Source organism: Tiliqua scincoides, chromosome 7 (assembly GCF_035046505.1).
Source record: "Tiliqua scincoides isolate rTilSci1 chromosome 7, rTilSci1.hap2, whole genome shotgun sequence".
In the NCBI taxonomy this organism is placed as follows: domain Eukaryota; kingdom Metazoa; phylum Chordata; class Lepidosauria; order Squamata; family Scincidae; genus Tiliqua; species Tiliqua scincoides.
The window spans coordinates 58,842,856-58,861,569 of record NC_089827.1 but is presented as its reverse complement, the minus strand read 5'-3'; the positions used below and the strand labels follow the sequence as shown (position 1 = coordinate 58,861,569).

Sequence of the window (18,714 nt, the reverse complement as noted above, 5' to 3'; positions counted from 1 at the left end):
TTCTGTCACGAAGAACTGGCAGATCAGCCTACAATCATGTCTCTGAACTGCTGGAATCCAGCCAAGCAGCTTCAAAGGACTGTACACATCATGCTCTTTTTCTCTCACCCAAACCTGGCAGGAAACTTTCTGCTACTTTTATCATCAAAGTACAGTTAAGGGTTTTTGGCAGACTCCAGAATTTTAAGATTTTTCTTGAACCCAGTTGAAGTAGGTCACTGTACCCCAGTACACAAAAAAGGCCATGCACCTTCTCCTATCTTCCTCCCTCACCTGTGATGTGGAGCTGATGGAGCTTATGATATGCTAGAGCTGCATCACGGGCACTTGTTTTCGCTTCATCCTCAAAACCAGCAGGGGCCTCTGGCGCTCGCCTCTGCCAGGACGTCCTCTTCAGCAACCAACGCACCAGTCCCAACTTTTGAAGACTATAGCGGATAACATTCCAGGACAGGCCACAGGCCAAGTCCAGGCGAGAGGCAGGCAGTGCTCGTCCCAGAGCTGACAAGCAGATCTTCAAGTTTGATGCAGCAGCAGCAAACTCTCCCTGCAAGCAAAATAGGAAAGCAGAAAAGGGAAGTTAGAAAAGAGAATTTAGTGAGTCCAACTGCTTCAAGTCCAAGGAAGAAAACTTGTGTAAGAAGAAAACTTCCCCAGAGTCTCAGGCAGCATTGGAATCAAAAGTTATGTTCTCTGGTTTATGTATTTAATATATTTACATAGCATTATTTAACAAGATTTGTCACAAACTGCACCAGAGGGAAGGCAAACAGATGTGTACCTTCTCAGTTGCTGCAATTAACTCTACCTCAGAATCCTTTACCATGCAAGTACTCCAATTATAGAATTGGTTCTATAACAAAACAATAGTTTCCATCAACACATCATCCGAAGAGATCTGCGCTGACCCTTCACACCATGCACATTTGGATGAGTTCACTACCACTCCAGGAGACAAATGGCAAGGAAATAAGAACTGTCTTCTGAACCAAGAAACTGATATACCTTAGCCAAGTCCAGGTCTGCTTGCTTCCGATGCCGCCAGAATGTCACAGATGAGCGGGAGTGCAATCGTGTCACTGGTTCTCCGTGCACTAACAGTTTTATGAATACGCTCAGGATGATAACACCATTCACCAGCCACAGGATCAGAGTGGGCATCATCCAGCCAAACCATCCACCAGAGCCTAACAAGAAGAGGAGAAATGAGATAGCTCCAAGAGAAAGACAGTCAGACAAGGAAAAGCATACGACAGTTAACACCTCAGGATAATAAACTTGGGATCTTGATGGTTTAAAGCAGAGGTCTCCAAACTTTTTGGCCAGAGGGCCACATCAAATATCTGATGTGGTGTGGAGGGCCAGAAAAATAATTTAAATATAAAATTTAAATAAATAAATTAGAGCTAGAACTTAGATTAGTGAATAAATGAACCAATGGGCTCATTCATTCAACCTCTCTGGCCCTCAGAACACCCTCCAGACACAATCAGAGCACAGTTCTGGTCATGTTCAGTTGAGTGGGCCAGAGGCTTTCAGGGGGCAAGAGGTTGACCGCGGGCCAGAAAGAGGCTTGCTGCGGGCTGCATCTGGCCCTTGGGCCGGGGTTTGGAGACCCCTGGATTGAAGGAGGATGTTTTCACAAGTAATGTTCTCAGTCCTCCAAATAATGATTCAAAGGATTAAAACCAAGTTCTCTGCTGGAACACTCCATCCTCCCGATCATGTACTCAGATTAAAAGAACACTTTCTAGTTTGATCCTGTCTCAGTTTGTCATTGTGTCCCAACCTGCCATAGGTTTGGTGAACTTACTCAGATCACAGCTAGTTTGGACACAAACTGTGATTGGATCAAACTGGAAAACGGTTTCATTAAGCTGACTTCATGAGGGAAGGAGCAAGTGTGAGAGTGTAGAGCAGCCATTTTCAACCTTTTTCAGCTAACAGCACACGGACAAGGCACTAAAATTGTCAAGGCACACTACCAGTTTTTTACTTACATTAAATCACTACATTACAATTAATTGTTAATATAATTACATGACAAAGAAACTCACAAGAAGCTTGGAGGGGAAAGCGTATGTGATTGTGAAAAGGATGAAAAATATTAAAATGTTATGCGAGAAAGTGCTGGCAAAGAGAGGTCAGGTTGAGCACATACGAGAGCTGTGAGGTGAGGGGCAACGAAGAGACATGAGTGAAACAACTATAGGATTCAGCTGGAGTGGGGGGGAAGAGAGAACTTGCTTCAAGTGATTTTGAACCTTTGGAAGGTGCGGAGAAGTGAAGAGAGGGACAGTAAGAGAGGTGCTGACTGCAATTATGAGATTTGGGAGGGATCTCCCTGTGGGAGGGAGTGGGGTGGGGAGCAGTGCCAGTTGCCTGCTCCTGTATTTAAGAAAAAAAAAGTGTGGCCAAAAGCCCAGTCCTAGGCATGTCTACTCAGAAGTAAGCCCCATAATAGTCAATGGGGCTTACTCCCAGGTAAATCAGGATTGGGTTGCAGCCTTCGTCTCGCTCAGGAGCAGGAGCAAAGCAGCCGCGACCAGCCCCTTCACTGGCTGGCTGCCTGCTCCTTTTCCTTCTGCTGCGCATAAGGCTCAAAGCAGCCGCTTCCCCCGCATGCGTGGCTACTGCCTGTCTGCTCTGATCTTGCAGCACACCAGAGGCAGCCTCGTGGCACACTAGTGTGACGCGGCACAGCGGTTGAAAAACACTGGCTTAGAGCTTAGTCCCAAACCTCTAGATCATGGCTTGAAGACTTGGAACAAGATAACTGAATGCAGCAGCTGTCAAAAAAAAAAAAAGGAAATGCAGACCCCTTGGTAAGATGGACTCTACAAACCCTTTCACTAGGATTTGACTTTAAAAGGAACTAGGCTGTGGAAAAATCAGGATACGAGTTTCTCTCTCCATTCAGTCAGCTTTACAAACTTGCGTTAAACTTTTAGAAAACTGTGTTTTTCCTGTCATTGCCCGAGGAACTGCACAAGTGTGAACTGCTCCAGCAAAACCATACTCATGGCACTTTGGGGCCACACACACATAAGACTAGGCAACATTAAGGCTATATGTTGGCTCATCCATTGAAGCAAGTTTTGCTCAAGTTACTATATACCCACTAAAAATCCTCACAAGATATAGTCCAATTAAACGGTTATTTCAGAAATTCATTTTTAAGTTCCCCTGACTCGCTGAACTATTACGAAGGAGGGATTTTAAATAGACTCTAAGTAAAGCTCACAGACTATTTACTTATTCTCCCTTTCTCCTAAAAAAATTTAAGGCAGCTTACTAAATACAACAATGCAAAACACAAGAGAGCAATACCGCAGTGTGCGAAAAAATGTAATCATAATGAACAGAGACAATAAAACCAAATTGAACAAGGCAGTGCACTCACAATAGATCTATAAATGCCTGCTGTAACAATAGACTCCTGAAGTAGTACCAAGAAACTGACAGTAAAGACACCAACTTCACTTCACACAATAGGGAATTCCATAAAGTGGGAGCTATCACTGAGAAGACCTTCCCAGGGTCCCCACCAACTGAACTTCTGATGGCAATACAACCCATAAGAGAGTCTCCGTAAAAGATCTAATTGGGTGAACAGATTCATTAAGATGAAGATAGTTATTCAAACACTTTAGTTATTCAATCCTAAAGGCATGTCTGCAACACCCTGCATGGAGTCAGCTCCAACCCAGTGCCAGTCCGCGCTGAACCCAGCGCTGCCTGGACACTGCCCGGAGCTAGGTAAGAGCTCCATGCAGTGGTGGGCCTCAGGGGCAGGGTGGAGGCATTCCAGGGCAGGGCAAGGAACCAGAACAGGAGGGGGGTGGGATCCTTAACTCTGTGTCAGGCCAGAAGACCCAACAGGGAATCTCTCAAGTCTGTGCAGGCAAAATAGCCAGCGCAGGCTTGAGAAGCCCCATTGACGGGCAGTTTACAAAAGGTTTGCACATGTAAAATGTGTTGAAGCAATTCAATTAAGAGGTAACTACGCATGAGTTGCTGTAACTAGATCTGTTTGAGTCAGAAATGGTCACAGCTGGCACTGTGCAAACACATGCCGGGCCATAGACATCATCTTGTCATTCAGGAGCACAGCTGGGTCCAGAAGTAATCCCAACCTGCAGATTCCTGAACTTGAAGTTTAAAACTCTTTGTAGAAGATAACAAAGGATCACTTTATTCAAATACAGAATTTTCTCAATATGATGCAATGATGAGCATATCTAGCACTGACATTACCCCCACTTCCTACTCCTTTCCTTGTCATTACTAATAATTCATTTTCACCTACTTTATTTTAAAAGGATTCTAAACACTTCCAACAAGCAGTACCAAAATACATCAGAGATATAGATGTCAACACCCAACATATGGTTGACAACAGTACCTGAATCTATTGTCAGCATATTCCGCCCGGACCCATGATGTACAGGGCCATCAGAGTCAGAGGACCTTTGGCCCTCCAGGAGAGATGTTAGAGGATTAAATGAGAGGCAGAGGAATGTGAGAGCACAAAGTAGCATCCGTGAGCGGTCAACCATTCCGAGGGCAACAGGTGGAGAGTCAGGTTCATCTTTAACCTAGAGAGCAGTAGTGGAGGAGATGGAGGGAGATACGTTCAAAAGGAAAAAGGAGAGTGGTAAAAAACATACTGTAAAACGATAATCATTTCCATAATCACTAGAAAAAGTTTATATACACACACTATGAGTTTTTTGTATTTTTTTGAGTGCCCCCCCCGAGGCCTTAGAAGGCAAGTTCCCCTTGCCTCTAGAGGATTATAGGGTCCTGACACCAAGGCCAGGAGTCTCTGGAGGGCCAGATGCTCACCAGGGGTCAGAAGATGCAGGCTGAGCAGAGCTCCCCTTGCCTCCAAAGGGTCAACCTGGACAGCCTGCAGGAGGAGATGCTGCACGAGAGAGCTGCACATAAGGACATCTTTGCTTCCGCCCCCTCTGTTGTTTTCAAAGTGCTTTGGGGTGGGTCCAAGAGACTTTTGCCCTTCCTCTGTTGTATGCACCTCTGTTCTTTGATGAACTGTGTTCTGAGAGAGTTGTTCCTTTTCATTTAAGAAAGCTGCTTGGGGGTATTTAAATTTATTTTTCAGGCACTCAACACTATGCCAGACATATGATGCAGCCCTCCAGTATGGAGACTCCTGTTCTAGAATCTCAATCCACTGCAGCATTTTATTTCTCAACCAGAATACACAAGACCTTCTATCAAGCAATACGCAACTTCCACTGCCTGCCTGCTGTACTAATGTTAGCTACCTTTGCATCATCCAGCAATGGGCTTCCTGGCTCTGAATCAATTGAATAAGGAGAAAAGCCTGCTTGGGACCCCGTGTCCGAGGCTGGAGGAGACATCAGCAGAGCATTTTGGTTGAAGTCATCCATCTTCACATCCACATCGTTGTCCACCAGACTGCTTAGATCAAAACCCTTCAACAGCTCTGTAAAAACCAGAGATTATAAAAGATGAACTGATCACAGTGCTGCCTGCTGTTCAGATTCCTTCTCTGGTTTTTCACCTGCCCACTCAAAGGTTAAACTAAGGACGCAGACCTTCAGCCAAACAGAGCAGGAAGGGGTTCAAAAACTCTTTAACTAAATACCTTGTCATCCTTTCTAAACACTTACTGTTTTTCTGGTTAGCCAGCTTCAGGACCATATTCTCTTGACGCAGTTTATGGTTAACTTGCTGTAGGTATTTAATGTAGTCAATAGCCTTTCTCAGAACCCCAGATTTGTGCATCTGCAAAGAAATGACATTTTATTTAAGAAAGTGCATCATTTTAAAACATCACCACTAAATGCTCTCTCAGCATGTGCCAGTATAGCAAGTTGACAGCAATTTTTTCTAACTGTGTTTGTGTGGGGGGAGGGAGAAATGACCCATAATATTAAGTTCAAATGTGTTTGGCATCTTTTTGCAGGAGATCAAATTTCTGTACTGCCCCAGGAATAGTCAATAACCTAATTAACAGGCACAGAATTACAAGAGTGCCAACTGCAAGAGCGCCGTCAAGTGAGTTTTGGCGTTAGAGTCACCTTCCTGCCATTTCACCACTAAGCAGTTCTTACCTTGGCATCTGTTCCCATGACCAGATCTTTCAGTTCGATGATCTTGTCATTTATAGAGGATCGATATCGCTTCTCAATTATATTATGGGTTGTCCGCCTTTCTCCTTCCTTTGGTGGTTCTGGCTGCTTGGCACCACCAGGGACCTGTTTGATGGCCATCTTCTCCTGCCCTCCCATCACCATGGGCATTGTGGTCAAGATGGTTCCATTGCCACCAACTAAGGTCTACAAAGGCAACAACAGTGAGTAACTTAGAGATCACTTTACTATTAAAGAATAAAGTGACATCATGAAAGGATTCAGCTAAAAAGATTTATAATACAAAGAGAATGTCTAGTTCAGTAGCAGAGCATAAAGTTTGCATGCCACTGATCCCCAACACTTCCTGCTGCCCGATATCTTTAGCTGGTCCAGAAAATTGAAATACTCATTATCTGAGACCTTAAGAAGTCAATGACAGTCAGAGTAGACAATATTGGACTAGAATACATACATACATACATAATACCTTTATTGGCATAGATAATGGAAATACGAAACAACAACCAAACATTAAACATTCAGAACACACAATAAAATAAAGCACTCGTAATCATCCAATACCCCCTCCCCCCTTTCACCATAATATAGCGGAAGACCCAGAATTCCGTCCTGCCAGAATCCCAGAAACAAAGTTGGCAACCTTGTCAAGAGAGTCAGTTTCCTCTATGGAAAGAAGAGTTTGTAATTTAAATGAATCCTCCCAGCCCTGCATTTTGTTCAGCAGTGGAGCCAGATAGATCTTATGAAGGGTATCATGGAGTGGGCAGTAAAAAAATATATGATGTAATGTCTCCACACAATTCCTGTCACAGGTACATCCTCTTTCTGAGTAGGGAATGCCACTAAGCCTGCCCGCTAGCAGAGCTGATGGAAAGGCATTGCATCTCGCAAGGGAGAATGCTCTGCGAGCCTGTGGGCACTGCAGGGACTAGAATAACCAGAGGCCCAATTCAATACATTCATAAGAGTTTCCAGTGCCAAGAAGATGATCCAACCTGTTTGCTAGTCCATCCTGGAGTAACAATGCCACTATGTAAGAATACCACACAATTGTACTGCGCTGGCCACAACCAAAAAGGGACTATTATGGGTACTGACAGCAGCTTTTGTTTTCAGGATTGCACCCATGATACTGCTCAAAAGTATCAGGCTCACTGTGTCAAATGAGCAAAACTTCTGGTTTAAAAGAAACCTCTGTATTAGTATTTAAGTATTCCAGCACTCGCTTGCCCACTCTGCAAATAAAATGCATTCTGCATCTGGAACAGCAATAAAAATGAGACAGCTGCACAAACATCTCTGTTGAACAAAATAGACTATAACAGTCACTTGGAAATAGCCAAAGAGTACACATTTCCATGTGAAGCATCCTGCCAATATGTATTTGTTGTGGGAGCAAGGAAAATATTCCCTTGATTAGGGGGTCCAGCTCTTCCACAAAACACAACAGACCTCTCCAAATATTGTCATATTTAATACAGTGTCCCCTTCATAGGCTATTTACAAAGACATCTCTGGTTTTGTAATCTACTGAGCAATTTACCTGAATTGCCAAACGTATGTAACTTATAGCCCAATCCCAACTACTATCCATCCCTACCAGCTAAAGCCCCAACAGAGCGCACGCTGCATCCTCCAGACGGGGGCAGGGCCAGAGGCCTCCTCCAGATAAGGAAACATTTGCTCCCTTACCTTGGGGCAAGCCTCCACTACCCCTGGGATTTCCTGGGATCTGCGCCAGCTATTTTGCTGGCACAAGTCCAAGGACAGCAAGAGAGAGAGGCAAATAAGATCCTGCAGCACACCAATGGCACCAGGATCCACCCCCCTCCTTCGTTCCACCTTCCACTCATCCCCCTGCCCACCCAGACACTCCCCTATTCTTCCCACTGAACTGGCTTACCTGCACTTCCAACATAAGCAGCAGCCAGAATGACACTGCCACCATTTGCAGAGGCAGTTCCAGAATGGTTGCCGGGGTGCACTGTACATACTGCCATATAACTATTTACAACAGTAGAACAATTGTCAACAAACAGCAGAACCACTGTCGTTGTTGGGTTGTTACTAACCCATTTATATCAAGCTGCACTGAAAACACACTTTTAAAATACATTTCTTAAAATTTGCCACTTTTTAATTCCAAGTAATTCCTTGACCCACAGAAATAAAAGGACAAGATGTTATATCACTTCCTATCTTCAGTATATCCAAGACAGATAAACAGTGACATGTCCTTGATCTTTGCTCTCTGGTTAGCACAAACATCAACCATGGATGGCCTCGATAGATACAGCTTGAACAAAACTCTGCCAACCAGAACATTCTCCTATCGTCTTGGGAGTTACTTCTAAGCAAGCGTGCCAAGTGCTCATCTTCTAAAAGTGTCTTCTCATCTTACAGTTTAAAGTTAGAACACTGAATAAAGTTAATGAGATGCATATATTATGTATCTATATAAACACAAAAATTCTGGTTCTGTCTCCAGGAAAACACAAAACCATGAAAGCAGCAACTTGGAGATTTATTCCATTGGGTAGTCTTCTCTTCAACACTAGCATTTGTATGGTAATTTTCCCATTTCCTTTTAAAGATTCCTGGAAAAGTGACCCTAATGTAAGAAGGAAAAGAAGGAGACCAGTAAATTAAAGCAAAGAGTCCTACTATACCTGCAGAGTTGTTGTCTGAATAGGGGTGGTTAGAGCTGTGAGTGCTGGATTCTGAACAGTAGCCATAACAGGACTGCCATCTGCTTTCAGTGTTGTTAAAACAAGAGAGTCTGTCTTGATGATCTGTGGCTGGACAAGGACCTGAAATGAGAAGAGATTGTCACTTTAGTACCACAAAGAAAGCGCGCACGCGCGCACACACACACACACTGGAGTTAAATATTTATTTATAAATCAATAAAAAACCTCAACAAGTGGGAAACCCTGGCCTCTGAGCGGCCCGCTTGGAGGCAGGCTGTGCAACATGGCCTTTCCCAGTTTGAAGAGACATTTGGCCAACAGTCTGAGGCTAAGAGGCAAAGAAGGAAGGCCCATAGCCAGGGAGATAGACCAGGGACAGACTGCACTTGCTCCCAGTGTGGAAGGGATTGTCACTCCCGAATCGGCCTTTTCAGCCACACTAGACGCTGTTCCAGAACCACCTTTCAGAGCGCGATACCATAGTCTTTCGAGACTGAAGGTTGCCAACTACTACAAATGTACATTACACAAATACAGTACACAAATGAACAAAATCAATAAACAATACAATAGAGCAATACAAATTGCAGTTAAAAAGAAAAACACCAATACATATACCTACATAAAATAGTTCTAAATATCATGCAAGTATGGAGCATATCCTGATTCTCTGCAACTCCATCTAATCACCAAAAAATATAATATACGTCTCCATCTACTCTTCCTATGCATTTCCTTTTTCTTGGTCATTTAGTCTCTTCAGTAGTTAAGCTGACAGCTCCTCTATTAACAGACTTCCACACAATTGCATAGAGTTCCCCTATATATAGCTATATCTATATAGCTACGATTTCAAAAGGGCTCTGCTTCATGCTTCTTTTTGTGCTTACCAGAGGCCAATACGAACTTATCAATGAGCCATCATGCTTGATTAGGCAACCAGACCTTAAGGGCACCACATACTGTATGGCCACAATTGTGCTGCTAATAACAAAACCTAGTTTTCACTGTAGCATCCCGTGCAATCGGTCAGATTCTTTCCTCTTTCTGAAAAGAGCAAATTCTAACCTCTGTGGTTTTGGAGATAGCTTTAAAGATGCAGCTTCCATCAGCTAAAAGCTTCCAAAAGTAAAGGGAAGAACATCTTGTCATCATCATGGTTTTCTCCCTCCACACAATACCATAATATCGAATACAATATAAAATATAAAACCTGACTTGCTACAGATATAGCTCTACAATAATTAATTTAGCCTTTGAAAAAGCTGGCCATTTGGATTTTTTTAAAACCTAAATTTCTCCACTGATCCTCTAGATGAGAATCACTTTATTTTTCCATGGACACACCACCCATCAATGGTTGGCTGACTGATTGATTTAGCACCAATCTATGACTAATTTCCTATACTGGATGCATGTGGAGAAGGAGAGAGAACTTCATGACTTGAAACTACTATCTTTGTCACTATATTTCACAGAAACATTATTTTCAGACTCAGAACACCATGTCTATGAAGTTGAAAAAAAATAACTCCAGCTTCCCTATACAAATATATATTACTCACAGGAACCTGCTGGACTTGAGGGGCAGCTACTGCCTGGACTGTAGCTGGCGTCAATGCCTGGATTGTGCCACCGGCAGCCTGGGTAAAAACCCTCTGAGCTTGCACAGTCTGCATCTGCTGCTGGATGGTGACTGGCTGAACTTGAGAAGACGTCACCAGGCTCTGAACCTGGGGCTGCAGCACTGGAAGCAAAAATAAAGACAAATCTGATGAACTGTCTCAACAAGCTCATGCTGTAGGGAAGTTGCGACTGGCATTGCAATAGTAAGCTGCAAATACTGATCATTGTCTTATGGTCAGCATTCTACCGGGCACCTGCCCATACACTGCTATAAGTTTTTCTCCAATACTTGTACTCAGAACTAGCAGAGCAATCTGTAAACAACCATAAACCTCTAAAATGCTGTCAGTCTTCTCTGTGGCTTAGTCCAATTCTCAACACATATATTTAAAATTGTCTCACTGATTTCAGTGAAATTTACTTCCAAGTACCTCTGAATACTAGAATCAGCTTTAGTTTCTGTTGCATGAGCAAAAATCTATACAATCAAATGTCCACAAAGAATTGACATCAATCTCTCCCAAAATACAATTCTTTTACAGAACATTGTTCACCAAAATAAAGGCATTGCTCACAATACTTTACCACACTTCCTTTTAAAGTTTTGGAGCCTTGGATATATACTTCTAGCTGGAAGAAAGACTCATCCAAATGGCTCTCATCTTGGTAATACTGCTTGAGCATTTCTAGTTCCCAGTACTTAGTCACACAGGATGATTCAAGCCACAGCAGTCCACATGGCTGACAGGAGCTTCTCATAAGCCTAGCAAGAGTTTCCTGTGAAAGAGGTACCTAGACTTCTTCAAGAACAGATTCAGGGAATGCCTCCTCCCCATGACCCTCCCCATACCTGAATAAAATTGGATGGATCTCATTCTTCTTGTTGCCACAATATGAACTTAGGTGGCTAGGTCGGCTTTTCTTACGATGGGTACTTGCCAGAGGTCTAACATTGCTGGCCTTCAGGAGCTTAGTAAAGACTATTCTGACTAATAAGCATACAAAAATATCCTAAATACTGACAAGATTTTACTGAAGTTTTATTGGAAAGTTATGTTGCTTCTATAAGATTTAAAAAAATTTGTTTTACTATTCAAGAGACTGTTAGTGGGGGATATTCTTCGGACGTTTAACCGGTATTATAATGTTGTAAACAGCCCTGAAAGCTCTTTAAAGACACAATGACAGGACATACATTTAAAATGCATACGTTTCCCACAGCCCCAGGTATGTTACTTGGGGCCAAACCAATAAACCACCAATACAGAGGACAGAGTACCAGATATGAATAAAATCAGAATTCATGACCCGGGTTAACCCACTATATTTCAAGGATTCTAGAAGTCATTGTTTTAAATAGTGATTATAAAGTTATCATCAAAGCCAGTGAAGACATTTCAATAGAGTTGGAAGAAAAACATGATATGATTTGGGAGAAACTTTACAAATATTTGAATAATGAGGTACTGTCAATCTAGCTTTTAGTACTAGAATCACTCTACGTGATAAAGTGTCATACTGAGTAATTCAGAATCACATATACCAAACATTTTGGTGTTTGAGAAGTTTCTAATAATATTTATAATATTTCAAAGACATAATAGAAATCATCATTACTACAATAATTCTATACAATTATCACAGAAACCACTTATTTATCTATGCAAACTATCCGTCAAATACTCTTTGTTGTAAAATGATATATAAATATTCTTAATTATTATTATGGCTCAAAATACTGCTATTTGTACTGTTTTGTTTTGTTTTTTTACTTTCCTTGAAGGCAAGGGCATGCAATTTTCAACACCTTGTTACATGCAGTGCATATTACTCCGAGACACCTGAGAGTTACCTTGAAAACTCGTAGCTGCATTTTGGTATATTACAGGCTGCTGAATGATCCGGGTTTGGGGAGCAGAGCTGAAAGTTGGGGTAATCATCACTGCCTGTTGCTGGAGCTGAGGCTGAACTTGGGGACGAGGTTGAAGAGGGGGCGCAGCCCGTTGCGGGGCAAGTGTGGGGGCAGCAGCCTGGGACACTTTTACTTGCACAGTCTGAATCTGAGGAGAAGCTGCGTTGGGCAGGAAGGACTGCAGTTGCCCTTGACTGTAGGGCCTCTGCGATGAGGGATCTGCTGTACCACCCCCATTACATGTACTGTTGTTCTGGAAGGAGCCACATAACGGTTCAGAAAACAGATCTGGAAACTCTCCAACTTGGTTGCTGACAAACTGTAGCATTTCTAACAAAACAAAATTAAAAAGGAAAAAAATCAGTTCATATAATGGCACATAAATATCCACTGTCCCTAAAAGTCATAAAAATACAGATGGTTGAAAGTAAAATGTACTCAGCTCCATTTGCACTGATGCTTCTTTCTTCCAGATTTTATCTACCAATTTGTTTTATAGCTAATCTGATGAGCCAAGACGGGAATACTATTACAAGTTCACTGCTGGATACACTCTTCTTATTGACAAGCGCCTTATTTATGAAAAGCCAGGATACCAGGATAGCATTACTACAGCCACTATAAGTGGTCTAACAAATGTAACTGAAAGAAAGCCAACGCATTTTCTGTTTCACCCCATTTTTCTTACCAACCCCCAAAACCTCTCTTCTTTTCTACTGATAACGTCGATGTGCTTTATAATCATAACGTATAATATTTAGTGCCCACTATGTTCTTCTCCAAGATGGAAAAGAGTGAAGCAAGAAAGCGCTGTAACATGAACACTGAAGATTACTATAGGTGTTCATCACTCTGTTGGGCAAGAGACACCCATGGCCAAAGATTTGTTCAGTCATGAAGTCTGACTGGGTGACCCTGGGTCAGTCATCATCACCTAATTTAACAACTTATCTTACACAATTGTGATGAGCGGACATCTCACTGAAGCAACAGGGGGATACAAATGTAAATTAATATTGAACAAATGCACCCAATACAACTGTACTGCTGCCTCCCCTATAAGGATCCAATAGAAATATCTTCAACTAAACAAGTTGTTGCATGAGTGTTACATGGACTAAAAAAATTTTAATCTCAACTTCCTGCTCTTGCAGCAAATGCTTTTTATGATTGACCTTCCACATTGCTTAACATCTATTTTAAAGGTATATTAGCAGCAAGATTATCTAATACAGTTTAAGATAGTTTCTTTGCTCCAGTGATTGAAAAACAGCCTTGGTGACCTTATGACTCTAAGATAAGAGTCATTAAGACAATCCATCAGCACTTCACTCAGCCACCAATGCAAAATGATCCCTTTCTTTCAAGTGCTCAGGGGGAAGGGAGGGGTCCAAAGGAGAGATAAGGATTGATGGATTGTTAGCCTGCTGTCCTCTCTCTCTCTCATTAAGGAGGCTGTTGTTAAAGGACTGTTCAGTTTTTAAAACTGATTTTAAAGGGATGCATTTTTCCCCTTCTCCAGGGATCAGCACATTCCTTCTCATTTGCAAGGGCTATTCGTGTTGAGTCAAATCCGTGTATAAAAAATCCGTGTATAAATAGGCTGAACCTGTATATTCACTACAAAACAATGACTACATTTATTTTACTATAAAGAAGTGATTTGAGCCACCAAGGTTAGGAAGTTTATGGACCAGTTTACTATCCCTTTGTCCATTATCAAGCTAGTGTAGTGTCTCAATGATTAGAGCTACAAATAAGGACTTTCCTGGTCTAAACTTCACCTCTGCTTGTGGACTCACTAGGTTGCCTTAGACAAGTCACTCCTTCTCAGTTTCAGCTCTCCAGCTTCAATAGGGGGATAAGAATACCGACCATATTTAAAACACCAAAATAAAACATGTGAAGTCCTCCGCACACTCAGAACACACTACTTACATGTTAACCATCATTATTAGAGCAGGCAAGTCTGTGACCAAAATGGGGTTCAAGCTCACCAAATACATGTTCCATTTCTACGGGAGGGCAGGAGGGATACAAATATTTTAAATAAAAATAAAATAAAAATTTATACCCAGATCACCAATACATACCAAGCTTCCTCCAGCCTAGGAATTTGAAAATTTCAGCCACAGTCCCTATCCAGATGTTAAGGTGGTCTCTAAGCAGCTCGCTGAACTTATTTTTAAAGTGTTTTTGGCAAGATACCTTTGTTTCCGTTTATATTTCTCTGAGCGCACATCTGATAATATAGCATCTATTCTGAGTAACTAGTCTCAGTGGTAACACTGAACAGCTAAATGAAGAACAACTAATTAGTAGGCAAGGGTTGCAGAGAGCCCAATTTAATAAGCAAACTACAATGTTTGTAAAAACTTGTGATGTAATGGACAACCTGCTACTAACAACAGAGTTGACTGGCAAGAAGGCACTAGTGTAGCATTACTATGCTAAGGCTATAGACAGGAAATTGATTCATTATTGGGTCCATAGACTCACAATACAAAATTAAAACCCAAAAGAAGGACAGAAAGCTACCCAAATGGGGGAAACTCCCAAAGAGACCTCTCCCTGTGGATTACTTCAATGTAACCAAGAAGAAGAGCTCCTTTTAAAAGGGCAGATATCTCAGAGTCTCTAAGCTCCCTTGTTGAATGAAGTAACCAGCTCTGTCAAGGAAGCTATCTGTCTCTAGAGACACATACCTAAGGGAGCCTGTATGACATGCCAGGCTTTCCTCACACATCCCTTGGGCCACAATTAAGTCCAGATTGTTACTATTCTTTCTAATCCTGAGCAACATTTCTTCAGCTTCACAACATGAGACACATCAAGAACTACAAACAGATCTATTTATGCTTTTATAGTCCTGGTTTAGAGGCCTTGTACAAACTGTAGTTCACTGGCCTGAATGCACTGGAAAAACAAAGTGTATGTGAAAGCAGAACTGACATTCTTCCATATTTAAAAACTTCTAGATACTATAACCACTGCCTATATCCTTTCACTTCTCAACAGGATGGAGAGTTGACAAATCAGTTTTTTAACCACTGGTATGAGAACCATACCACTGGTATGAGTATGAGGTGAACTTGGTCTTGTACATCATTCTAGATGTGAAGCACTATTGCTGCTACCTGGAGCACGACGCCTGGCTCTGCCTGACCCGACCATGCTGGAAGTAGAGATGGCTGAAATGGTAATAAGGTATGCAAGAGAAATTGAGAGGCAGCAGTAACAGGACAAGTCTCTACATTGCTACAGAAATAACTGTAGGACGAGCTGCCCAGACTCAAACACAGTAGCAATTCTTGGAGGCAGTAGTACAGGCATCCCCTTGTATCCGAAGATTAACTTATCCGTGGTTCTGCACCCCCACCCATTATTTATCTGTCTTTCTTTACTGTGGCGCCAAGCAGTCACGTCTCTTTACAGCCAGTTATAGAATGACAGAAGAGAAACATGAGAAGCAGCCATCTGGACCAATAGAGGAGGGATACTAAGAGAACGCTAACAGGAAGCAGGAAGCTTCCCGATTCCTATTAGCATTCTGGCTGTCTCCTTTATATAGCATTCTGGATGGCGGCTTCTCGCATTCCTCTTCTAGTGTTCTGAAACTGGCTGCAAACATCCATTGACTTCTTTCCATAATGCAGTGGTCCTCAAACTCTCTGGGAGAGTTTGAGAGACACTAAGTCTTTGCAGGGGCGGGGGGAGGAGGCAGTGGCGCGATCCCCGGGATCGCACCGCTCAGGGGGCTACAGGGGCTTGGGCGCACTTACCCAAGCCTCCTGCAACCTCCCTTGGGTGTGGGGAGCCCGGCGTGACTTCTGGCAGGGCTCCCCGCAGCAGGGAAAGTGGATGCAGAGCGATCGTTTCCGCTTTAGCGGGGGTGGGACACAATTGCTCCGCATCCACTTTCCCTGCTGTGGGGAGCCCTGCCAGAAGTCGTGCCGGGCTCCCCACACCCCAGGGAGGATGCAGGAGGCTTGGGTAAGTGCACCCAAGCCCCTGCAGCCCCCTGAGTGGCACAATCCTGGGGATCGCGCCACTGCCTTCCCCCAGCCTCTAGGCTGCCCCCACCCCTTAAGGGGGCAGAGACCAGGGCCCTCAGGTTGGGGCATCGCAACGCCCCAGTTTGAATAGCACTGCCATAATGTGATAAATGTTCACACTTTAACAGCTTTAAATCCTGATAAGTGACTGAATAACCCAGTCTTTTGGCATATCCCACCACAGCATTCAGTTACATAGACCACTGGTTACACATATCATGGGCATAGAAAAAATAAAATAAAATCAGAAGATTGAATGAAAATTCATAAAGAAAGTTACATTCAAGTAAAACAATTCATAACAATTCGTATCCAACAGTCTGCCATGTGTCATGATTCATTAAACCACGCGTAATGATATTCATTCAAAGAAGAAATTTCAGAGTTTCTCAGACAATCTACCCTTTGCTATGAGGAAATATCTCCCAGAGCATAACCTAAATCAATTCCCCTTACATTTAAATCTGCAGCCTCTAGACCTCATCTTCAAAAGCTGTGGAGAGCAATTGTCTCAAAACATTTCCTTCCATTTCTTCTCTTCTTGAAGTACAGTATTCCTCTCTATCCCAAGGCTACATCAGGGCTGAAAAAAATCTCAGGCACCAGACCAGTTTTTGCACACTGGAATGTATTTTCTCAACTAGAACAGGAGTTTGATGTTGAATCCTAAGAATGTTAAATAATATTTCCAGATCTGGTTTTGTCAGTTGTATTGCTCTTCTGAATCCTCTACGGTTTACTGCCAACTTTCTTCAAAATAAGTACTATGAAAAGGACCACAGCACTTCCAAATTCTTGTTCCCATAAATGAGAACTTGTACCCTTACAAAGACATAAATCACTGTACCCTTAATGGCTTGGCTACACATTTCTTGCAAATGGACACATTTAACATATATGTTGTGAAACAAAAATCACAGCATGGACAGCATTTGCTAAAATGATTCTAGACAATGAAAGCCAAATTGATGAAGAGTTCAAGAAAATCCTTTGACCAGAGTGAAATATATACAAGTGACAAAGAGCTGCAGCTTTAGAGAGTGACTCCCAAATGGGTGGCCTAACATTGGGAGTGTAGAATACTCTGTAGATACAGTCACAGAGTTGCTGTTCATTATTGCTGAGGACAGTATTGTGCAAGCAATACTGAAGAGAGGCAATCTAGTAAAATGACAGGGCTGAAGTCAGTTTTACACTTTATGTTGCAAATGTGGCTCATGTAGGTACTTGACATTATTTAATTTACAGCATTTGATATTCTTGCCCTTTAGCCAACAAGGCTCCCAGAGTTAGCTGCATAAAAATCAAATAATGGAATATCATTACAGCAGAAGGAGGGAAATGCATGCCTTCTTTTCTCCTCCACACAGCACAGCTGATACTTATAGGACCATTGTGAGAGGCGAGTAACACAGTCCAACTTAGAATGTTACACACAAAATGTGGAAGCTGTTCATTCACATACATGAATCTTCATCAGCCTGGAACAGGTTATCCTGAGAGCTACCTTCTCCCATATAAACCTGTCTGGGCCTTAAGAACAGTTGCAGAGACCATGATTTCTGGCCCACCACTAACATAAATTCCCTTGATAGATACCAGGGACAGGGCCTTCTCAGTAGTGCCACAGCTGGGAAATTCCCTTCCCAAGCGTATTAGGTTAACTCCCTCGGTAGATAGTTGATGGACATTCTGTTTCAGAAAACTTTTGTCCTGATGGGCAATTGGAGTTTTGTTATCAATTAAAAGAAATATATACACAGATAAAAACTCACATGTATACACACAGGGGAACCTTGGCCCAATCACGAGTCCAACATATGTGTACAAGAGTATTTAAAGATGTATGTATATGAAGGACTTTCATACTTATAAGAAACACCACTGAACTGACAACAGTCATGTTTTCCACATACAGTGTGAACCACTCCAACAGATGATACATGAACAAAACAAAAATTACACTGGTTTCTTAGCATAAATGCTTGCAAAACCATGGGTTGACAAGACCAATAAAGAGGAAATGTAACGGCTCCAGACCATTAAATTTTCAGCTTCGTCCATCAGCCATGTTTTTTAAAGTATATTCAAAATGTCACAAACACAATCAAAAATATAACAAATCATAAATGAAGAATCTACCTGTACCAAACCAAACACTATTGAACAAAACAGGAAAACTGAGGATTCTGATCTCAGCAACTTATACAACAAATTGCACAAATTAAACAGTATGTCTAATACATTCGTTGCTTCTTAGAAAAGATTGTTCATTATTTTTCCAC

General features: G+C 42.2%; 1 protein-coding gene across 1 annotated transcript in view; it reads right to left on the bottom strand.

Annotated features, from left to right (window-relative positions):
- The window catches only part of SREBF2 (sterol regulatory element binding transcription factor 2), a 34,829-nt gene that overhangs the window by 12,817 nt on the left and 3,298 nt on the right, over positions 1-18,714 (bottom strand). Inside the window, exons 2-10 of the mRNA XM_066633466.1 lie at positions 12,315-12,704; positions 10,402-10,583; positions 8,816-8,956; positions 6,105-6,329; positions 5,661-5,775; positions 5,292-5,473; positions 4,406-4,598; positions 1,006-1,187; positions 274-547 (exon numbers count right to left, since the gene is read on the bottom strand). Of these exons, the coding sequence (XP_066489563.1) occupies positions 274-547; positions 1,006-1,187; positions 4,406-4,598; positions 5,292-5,473; positions 5,661-5,775; positions 6,105-6,329; positions 8,816-8,956; positions 10,402-10,583; positions 12,315-12,704 (1,884 nt within the window). The remainder of the gene's footprint in view (positions 1-273; positions 548-1,005; positions 1,188-4,405; positions 4,599-5,291; positions 5,474-5,660; positions 5,776-6,104; positions 6,330-8,815; positions 8,957-10,401; positions 10,584-12,314; positions 12,705-18,714) is intronic.